We start from the raw sequence: 10,215 nt of genomic DNA, 5'->3' as shown, positions 1-10,215 counted from the left end.
GTAGAAGATGCAATATGTGACAGATACGCGTGCAGTAAAAAAAAAATTTCATTTGGTTGCCAAAAAACAAAATTTAAGAATTCTACATTTGGCAATTTGAATAGCTTCTGAACAAATTATGTTGCGTAATTAAAAAGACCAGGAAGAAAATATAAATTACGAACACGTGAATCAAAATATTATGCCATAAATGAGACAGTACAATCTTTTTGACACCAAAGTTGCATTATCTTTTAGATTCTTTCATAAGACTATAAAAGAGCATCCAGACAACAACTTCAAATATGGGTCCCTCAACGATTGATGTTTTCACAGAATCTGATATTGTTTAAACGTTTTATGAATTGACAGCATTGTCAGATATACAGTATTTGAGTACATTATTAACAACAATAGAGAAGCAGTGTATCTAATAGTATAGACCTGGGTGCTTTGAAATGAGTTAAAAAGCTACAGTATGGATTTAGGGTCCAAAATTAATACTGATCTGCCAAATCAAGCAGATATAATTTATTTTGGAATAACAAACAGTCAGAAGACGATTGCTCCAATAGGCCACTGAATTCTGTTTATCATCCGCTAATTACACTGCGTTCCTGCATGCAGCAAGCTTAATGTGCAGGCTATCTGGTCACAGTCTCCTACAGGTATTTGTGGGAGAGTTAAACACACTAAGTTTCTGTTATTTTTCATGAGAGCTATGTAGGGTAGGCTAGTGACACAATCAGCCACAAGCCATCTGGTCTCATAGCTCTGTTAACTTTATTTTCCTGAAATGTGATAATTTAAAATGCATCCTGTCATGTTTTGTATGTAGTTTGCTTTGCTTCTTGTTGAAAGTTGATTTCTTTTCCTTACTCTGCTCCACAAGGGCAGATTGAAAAATCTTCAGCTGGTCCCAAAATGCTCTATCAAATTTTAAGTGTTATTGTTGCCTAGTGATATTACAAAAATGACTGGATATTTCAATAGTCTTTAGTAGTTCATTCTTTCTGCACCTAAATATTAAACCAACATGACATATTCAGATCACTATCTATTTTGCTCTCACTACTACAAGTTCAACTGTGTTGGCGTTAAAAATAACATGCAAATATTTCACCCTTCCCTATTTCACTTAATCCTTCCACCACAACTCCAAACAGGATAAACACAAAGCTTCTGAATGCCTCCAGTTTTTTTTTGTCTTGTATTTCACAACCTTTCTCAAGGCCTACCATTAATCACCCGTAAATCCTCACTGACTGAAAACAATAGGCCGCACCAAAACCAAAGATGGGCGAGCTTCCAACAGTTGTCTTTGTTCAAAGCACATTGCAAATTGAATGTGTAACGCTCTGGTGAGAAAGTGTTTAGCAAATATGTATTTGCAATGTGATTCTTGACATCTCATTGTGTTCTTGTACACAAGTGGAAAATCAGGATTTGCATCCCCACTATCATTCTGCTCAAGCATTTCTCCCAAAGGTGGTACCATGGACAATCCATCTACTTCTGAAATAATGTAAAAATGTTATTAGGAATTTGACAAAAATTGTAGGAAAGTGAGTATTTTTAAAATTAGCAATATCAATTAAATACTGGAGGATTACTATTGAAGACCAACAAAACACTTTCTGAAACTGCACTTTTCAGTTCTGTCTAATCTGATAGTACATATTTGACAGGAGTCCTTTTGAAGTAACAATTTTGAAATTACATGAGTTTTGTTTCAAAGTCAAAGAATCCAGATTCACTTAAAGGTAAGGTTCCAGGGTTTAATGGTGGTGGGTCTGGGGTTCCTTATTCAAAAGGCCAGACAATCATGGGAAGCATTGCTTCCGAGTTTGATGTTGTTGCATTCCAGGATAATAAGTTAGAGGCAGGATCATGGCTAATATGTGCCTGATTTGTCCCTGTCTAATTTCAGACCAATTTTACTGTCAAAATAACAGATCAGCTATAGGTTCAGTATTACAACACATCATTTATCCTGTTGGGTTAACAATTTACCTGTCAGTGAGGTAACCTGTGATATTTCTATTCATGATTCAGGACCACACAATAATGCCTTTGTTCAGTCAGTCAAAAGAGAAGTAAACAAAAAATACTTAATATATATTATAGTATAGTTTATATAATGTTACTCTTTTTGGCAAATTACATATATTACATTTTTTATAATATTTAATAGAAAATGTTTGAGTAATTTTCTCACAAATGCTAAAAAGGTCCATGCCTGATATTTATTACATACTAGTCATCCTTGTTTACACTTCAAGTTCATGGAGATGTGGTTAGTATTGTGTTCAATACACATCCTAGCTGTTGTTATTGGTAGTTACTGTCCCCTTAAAGTCCCTGCTCTTGTTTTTAAAAGACAATTGGCTAAATTCTACAACTATCCATCAAAGACATTGGTTGCCCAAATTTCCTGCACTGGTGCCCAGAGCAGTTGGTGTCATTTGGATGAGCAGTGGTGTAAAATGCAGTAGGACCATGTTACACTGGAACCATGCCTGCAGGGTGAGCAGCCTAAAATAAAGCCTCATGATGTCCATGTATCAGAAAAGATAATGGTCAGAAGGAGGATGGCAATTAAGACAATTACAGGTTAGTCTTGGCCATTTAGCATTGATTGGGTGTGTATGGATACTGGCATTCAATTTTATGGAAGTTTCAGAAACTACTTATTGTTCTATTGTCAGTGCGGTGCCACATTGCGACAGAGCTCCGCAGTGATATTTCATGACTTCTTACCACAGTCTCCCCAGCTGTGTTGCATTAAGTACTGGTCCCTGGGAAATAAACTTGGTTCTGGAACAGGCAAAGTGGAGAGGGAGATTGGATAGGAGAATTCCTGCTAATGTAAGTTGCTCACTGTTCCTTTGACTTGAGCTATTAGTTGGTGTTTAAGGTTTATAAAATTATTTTATATTGAGAGAACAAAATACAGAGAGCAGTGTACCTTTCAACTACTAATATGTGGGACTACTTCCAAATTAACCCTTGAATACCAATATGTTAATTCCTAATTGCCTTTTTCCACTAACAGATGCATTCCTAGTGCTTATTAAATGAGGACTTATTTGCTGTCAGATTTCAATACCCTGCAACAGATAGATGGCTAGAAATGGATTTAATTTCACTGCATTTCTTCCATTACATGTATTTTCCTAGATAATAATAACATTTTTGAGAAACAGAGCCACAATGATAGCACATGGCTAGGTACTGATGAAAAGCTTCAAGCTTACTTGAATCACTCTGAGACTTCATCCGTGAGTCAGATTGATCAGCCATACATTGGTTTAATTGATTTAGTCACGGCCACAGTGTTTCCAACAAGTCACAAACACAAATGTGTTTGTTTCCTACCCAGTTTAAGTTAATGCTGACAACCATAAAACTTCTCATTGAAATTTGTTGTGATCTTTCCAACAACGCTGACCAGTTAACTAAAGCTGGGTGTTTTCCTTTGTATCCCGTCCTCCTTCACTATTCTCACAGGTGCTGATCTTGAGACTGGGTTTACTGTTTGGGACATAAGCCAAAGGATCAGGCCGGATCAGGTAGCTGTGACACAAAAGAAGAATGAGAAATTTAATTGAACAAAGGAATATAAAAGATAGAAAATTATTTAAACAGGAAGAAAGTTGAGAAATTCAAAGCCCTAATGCCTTACGTCCTGTAGAAATTGCTTTGACATTTACTATTCATGTGCATTATTAATAAATGTTGCAATTAGAATGTACATCTCCTTATTCCAAGTTCTTAATTAAACAATATAATTGAAATCTTTATTTGCTCTGCACTTAAAAAATCCATCAAAATGTAGAGGTTTAAGGTTTTGTGGAACAAAGTAAAGTAAGGTAATGGGAGGATATGGATGACATTCAAATTTTTTTTTAATAAAAGTATTAACTTGCTGAAGTTCTATCATATTTATCTCAAGATAAGCTCATTATTCAATTTTGAAAATACTCAAACCATTAATAAATTTGCTCAAGTCATTTTGTGATCAGTTCTCACAGTTATAATAATTCAGTTCAGGAATACTATCATTTCAAAAGGCTGTTTTCAAGATGTTTGGTTATTCATTGACTTGATTGCTATATTTAAAAAAAAACTTGTATTCACAGTTTAAACCATATTCAGATTCCATAAATGGGAGAGGAGTTGCATTTACTTGGGCTATTCCACCAGACTGTCACATTAATCCTGTATGATGTAGCAAAATAAATCTGGTAGAGGTAAAGGTCTAAGTATGTTGAGTCTCATTCTCAGCAAAAAAAAAATTCTACTGGGCTTTTACATTTGTCCAGCTCTAAGAATCCAGCCATAGAGAGCTCCAAAATCCAACAGGGACCTCAAAGTTTGCTGGGCCACAGGAGAGCAGAAAAGGGTCAGGGGAGGGAGGGATTAAATCATGAAGGGAGCTAAGTGTGGGCAGACTGCATTGCACGACTAACAAATGCAGGCAGCTCACCAACTTCTTGCTGACTGCTAATTTGTGTAATCACTGTCTCAAGTCAGTTCTATCCTATGTGTACCATGTAATCCAGTATTATGAGTTGTGAGCACCACTTTTACAAGTGGGGTATGGTGGTGGTGGAGGAAGGATAGAGAAAGATGTTGAGGGTTAAGTATGCAAAAATGATTTTTGCTTCAATAAATATTATCCTCTCCTTCAGTACATATTCCTAATTTGAAAAAGGTAATGGACTGAATGAGCTTGGCAGATGGGCCACAGCAGGCATCCAGCCTATTTGCATAAAGAAATGGAAACCATATTTTCAGCTAAGCCCAGTCCCTGAACACACAGTCAGTAATGTTGGATATAAAATAGTGAGCACAGCACCAGCGGATGCTTTGCCAAAACTTTTTGGGCTTCTTATTGGATTCCAGGAGATTGAGAGAGCTACTGCTAATTGTAGCTGTGATTTGGATAGTAAATAACAAGCATTGTCAATGATTTTTCAAAGTATTTTTACTACATTAGCATCAAGTCATGTATATTTCAGGGTGGATTTTGGTTTTGCTGTGATTTAATCCACCGTTAACCATTTGAGTGGTTTGAAGGTTTAACTGGGTCTGCACCTCCAGTTACTATACAAGGTTTATGTAGTAGTTCAGTAGTTATGGGTTGAGGTACACAGCCTTTTGACACCTCATAACATTGTCCATTTCATTTTCAAAGTTGCATCTGTCTGAATAGTTCTGCTATTGAGCATGGATCTGACTGAGGTATACAAGATGTCATAGAAGTTTAGTAAGATAAAATTAGAGCTAGGACAGTAAAGAGCAAAATCAGGAGGCACTTCTTCAACACATTTGTATGTAGAAGTCCAGGAGGGTCTTCTACTGAAGATGATGGCAGTTGTAACAATGGAAATATGAATATTTAAGTCTGATAGGTTTGTTGTTAGGCAAGTCTACCTGGGGATATCAAGTAAAGGTGGGTTAATGGAATTAAAGTGCAGATCAGTAATGATTTAATTGGATTGCTGTGCAAGTTCTAGGGGATGGATACTCCACCTCCGTTCCTAATCTTTGTAATGGAGCTGTCAATAAAAATCAGCCCTTTGGTTGCTGTGCTTGAAAGCAGCAATAAGGTCTCAATTACAGAGCTATCTCGGGTGGCCAACTGACAAGCTAAATTCAGTATATTCTACCATGGATCTTTTCTTAGAAGTGTAGGTGATGGCTGTGATTTTGCAATAAGAATAATAATCAATGTTCACCATTATCATGGAATAAATCAAATGACAACTTCTGGAGCCAATTTTGCACAATTGAGTGCAGAAATTGAGGAAATCCTAATATGGCTTGGTCTTCCCCAGGTTTAGCAACATTAGGTACCTCACTGATAAACTCGGCATTGAGATTAAATACTATTGAATAACCTCTTGTGCTGAAAATTCAGATTTACAATTTTGGAATCTATGAAATTAATTATTGGAGTTTAAAAAGAATTAGAATGATTTGCTTTTTTTGCTTTTCCTTTCCTGTCATTTTTATTGCACAATGCCATTTTTTTTTCCACTTGTTTTGCTTTCTACAAGAGGAATTACACTTTGATTAAGACCACATGTCCCAGTGAAGATCATTTAACCTAACTGGTTAAAGTTACTCCTTGCTGCTTGACGTGCTCACACATTCCACAGATAGCCTGTGGGGATTGGGCCAATTCAGACCTTGTTGTCAGTCTGTGGGTAGGTACAAGTATGATGAATGGCTAGTTGTCCCCTTTTGTTGCTGACTATTTGTCTGACTAGAACAGGCAGGGAGATGGTGCCCCGGAAAAAAATTCTCCAACCTTGTCCCTCAAGTAAAAGTTGATTGGCGAGAAGCTATTTGTCATCTACATTCCAAAAATAAAATGAAATCAGTGGAATACTTACACAACGTCATTCAGTTCCAGTCTTGTATCCGGTGAGGGATTGATGAGAATGTATGACAGAGTGTTCTGGTGATCATTCATTTCATCTTTAAAACAAAATGCAAGGACATTTTCAGTTGTACAAGCTGCAACCTTATATTAACAAATGTTGCACCTCCACCAAGCAGTGACCACTACCTCTCAGGATAATGTGGTGCCACAACTGCTTCACTTTCAAATTCTCTTCTAGGCCAGAAGCACTCACGATATCATTCCTCAATCATCAATATCCAGGGGTTTCCTAACTAATATCAGTGAGAAAATCAAGATTCAAATGATCTGTTAATATTTAGAAAATTTGCAACATTTCCCATATAAAATAAACAATGTTATCAGATTACACCTAGGGATTTAGTTTTAGGAGTAGCCCAGAGAGTATTGTACAGGTCAGGCAGTATCTGTGGAGACAGAAACAGAGTTAACATTTGAAGCATTAACTATATTTCTATCTCCATATACACAGCCTGACCAACACTTTTCATTTCAGATTTCCACTATCTGCAATTTTTAACTTTTCAATTTGAGTACTGGACAGGTTAGAAATGCTGAAAACAAATTAATGTAATTGTGCAATGGAAGAAATACAAATTAATTTTGGCAAAGTATTACAGCTAAAGACATTTCTTTTACTGGAAAGGCACGTTACCTGTAACTTTTTGTGTCGAAGTATTGGGTGGGAGCTATTCTACCCAAGGAGCAAATTGAGAGAGTGCTCCTTCTCCATCTATGGTCTTTCACAGAAACCTTGCCATAAAATCTGAGAATACTGAATTAAGTGTTTTATCTCCATAATACCATGCACATTTACATCTTCCAGGGATGTGCAAAGAACTAGCGTGGGTGTGTTCCTGGCACAGTCACCTGTTTGCCAGTGAGTGATGTGTCATGGAACATTTCCTCCTTGTGCTGCTGATTAGTGCGTACTAATTATCAGACATTTTCCATTCTCAGCTCTTGTGCTCCAGTCAGGATAAGTACAATCATATCATGGATCCAGGAACCATAGGTTAATTAACTAAGCTAAATACTCAGTTAATTATACTGTAGAAATACAGCCCTTTATTCCCAGTCTTTCATGGAGTCTGTCAGCGGTTGTATTTCGCAGTAAATGTTTAATTTCTATGTATTTTCTGCAGTCTTGTGAGTAGTCCTTTGATTTTCTCCAGATTCACTCTTGCAATTAAATTCTGTATGGTAGATCTGGACATGCAGTATTCATTTATTTCCCCACAATAATCTAACTTTTAAAAAGAGGCTTGGAATTGAAAGTTTATACAGTAGATACATTAAAGGGCTAAGTAAAGTGCAACATGTTGCCATAACCACCACCATATACGTCATACACAAAAGAGGTCTATGGTATTCCAATCTGTTAACAACAAGATGTGTCACAACCTTTCTGTAGGCTTTTTCTGTAGTCTTGCATCATTTAGTAGCGATTCCCCAAATCCCACTTAATGCATTCCTAGCATTCTCTGCAACAAAGCTCAGGCAGCTGCCTGGAGCTGTGCAAAGCTGTTGCTGAATCAAAGCCACCGTGCTGTAGGTGCCTGGCAGTTAATACATGTTAGCTGGCTAACTGTGCTAGTCACGCAAGCAGCATCTGCTATGTCTCACTGGAAGCTTTGTTGGTCCAGTAGGACTTGAACATTCCTTGGGAAAAATTACTCTTGCCATTCAGTTTAAAGTTGGTAGCATAGACTGTTTTACCAGAGTAACACGACCAAAAATAAGTTAGATTCATCCAGCAATTTCCAATGTTGACAGGATTTCATTCTGCCTGAAGTCTAGTGCATGTATTATAAAAAAAAATCTTTTAAACTGCAAGAGTATATTACAATAAAATTTATAACAGAACAACATAAGAAACAGAAGTAGACCAATTTGCCCCTCTGCCCTACTCAACCATTCAGTAAGGTCAAAGCTGATCCAATCCTTGGCCTTATTACTACTTTCCTGCACTCTCCTTTTTCAAATGTCTTTCAATCTTGCCTCTACAGCTCTCCAGGGTATAGAATTCCATAGACACACAACCCTCTGGGAGAAAGAATGTTCCTCCTTGTCTCCATCTTAAATGGGCAACCGTCATACTCTGACCCTCTAATTCTACATCTCCACTAGAGGATGTATTCTCTCAGAACCTTCTGTGTTTCAATAAGATCACCTCATTCTTCTTTACTCCTGTAAGTAAAGACTCAACATCACTTCAAACGCCAACCCTTGTATCTCAGAAATTGACCTGATAAACTTTTACTGCTTTGCCTCTGATAGTAAACGTATTGCTACAATTCAGGAAAGGGGGAAATCAGGAAGCTATGGGTCAGTTAGCTTATGTGACATTGGGAAAATGCTGGAATTGATTATAGCTCCATGTACTGATCCATGCTCAAAGTTCATCACCCTTACACACTCTTCAACCCGTCCATCCCATTGTGTCTATTACCTTGCTCCTGCTTGTTCCTGCTGGTCGTGGCATTTACTTTCCTCTCAATCCCTCCACTTTCTGACCTGATGCTCTGGTTCCCATCCCGCTGCCAAACTAGTTTAAACCCTCCCGAGTAGCACTAGCGAACCTCCCAGCCAGGATATTGGTTCCCATCCAGTTAAAATGTAACCTGTCCCTCTTGTACAGGTTGCTCCTGCCCCAGATGTGGTTCCAATAATCTAAGAACCTGAAACACTGCCCCCTGCACCAGTTCCTCTGCCACACATTCATGTGTTCTATCTTTTTATACCTGCCCTGATTAGCACATGGCACTGGGAGTAATCCAAAGATTACTACCTTCCAGGTCCTGCTTTTCAGCCTCTTTCTTAACTCCCTACACTCACTGCAAGGGTTCTCTTCCCCCTTTCTACCTATGTCATTGGTGCCAATGTGCACCACAACCTCTAGCTGCTCACCCTTCCCCTTGAGAATGTTCTGCAGCTGCTCTGAGACATCCTTGACCCTGGCAACTGGGAGGCAACACACGACCCCGGCATCTCTTTCACAGCTACAGAATCTCCTGTCTGTCCCCCTTACTATCGAATGTCCTATTGCTCTGCCTGACTTTACCCTTCCCTGCTGAGCCTCAGAGCCAGCCACAGTGCCGCTGACCTGGCTGCTGCTGCTGTGCCCTGATAGATCATTTCTCCACTCCACCTCCCAGCAGTATCCAAAGGGGTATACTTGTCGCTGAGAGGAATGGCCATAGGGGAACCCTGCACTGTCTGTCTCTTCCTCCTTACCTCTCCTGGTGACCACCCAGCTATCTGCAGCCTGTACCTTGGGTCTGACCACCTCGTTAAAACTCTTGTCTATGATGCTCTCAGAGTCCCGGATGATCCTAAAAACATCCAATCCAGTTCCTTCACACGGTCAATCAGGAGCTGCAGCTGGGCACACTTCCTGCAGCTGAAGTCATCGGGGACACTGGCAGTCTCCCTGATCTCCCACATCCTGCAGGAGGAGCATACCACTGCCCTAACTGACATCCCAGCTAATAGGAACAATAATTCTAAGAAAAACCTCACCTGCCCCTACCTTCTCAGCCTCCTCTCAGAGTTGGTGAGTTCTGGCGATGAGGCATTCTGCAAGATGATTTGGACAGTTTGCTCAGGGGACCACCCCACCGTATCCATAACATCCCTGTCCCATGCTGACCACTGCCTGATGGACTTGTGGTCGAAGGTGTTTTCTTGGAAGAAATCTTCTACAAATGACAGGTAGTGCAGCAATGTCCATCTCACAGGGACAGGGATGGCAACAGGGCCTCACCTATCTGCAACACCAGGGACAGGTAGAACCTCAGTAC

The 10,215-nt window shown here is 39.0% G+C and overlaps 1 protein-coding gene across 1 annotated transcript in view; it reads right to left on the bottom strand.

Moving 5' to 3' along the window:
* Positions 1–1,946: 1,946 nt before the first annotated feature.
* LOC127568103 (potassium channel subfamily T member 2) overlaps positions 1,947–10,215 on the bottom strand; it is a 546,938-nt gene continuing 538,669 nt past the window's right edge. The window contains exons 29-30 of the mRNA XM_052011419.1: positions 6,384–6,468; positions 1,947–3,555 (exon numbers count right to left, since the gene is read on the bottom strand). Of these exons, the coding sequence (XP_051867379.1) occupies positions 3,438–3,555; positions 6,384–6,468 (203 nt within the window). The 3' untranslated portion in view covers positions 1,947–3,437. The remainder of the gene's footprint in view (positions 3,556–6,383; positions 6,469–10,215) is intronic.

The sequence above is a fragment of the Pristis pectinata genome, chromosome 3 (genome assembly GCF_009764475.1).
Source record: "Pristis pectinata isolate sPriPec2 chromosome 3, sPriPec2.1.pri, whole genome shotgun sequence".
Classification (NCBI taxonomy): Eukaryota; Metazoa; Chordata; class Chondrichthyes; order Rhinopristiformes; family Pristidae; genus Pristis; species Pristis pectinata.
This window is presented reverse-complemented; position numbering and strand designations above follow the sequence as displayed.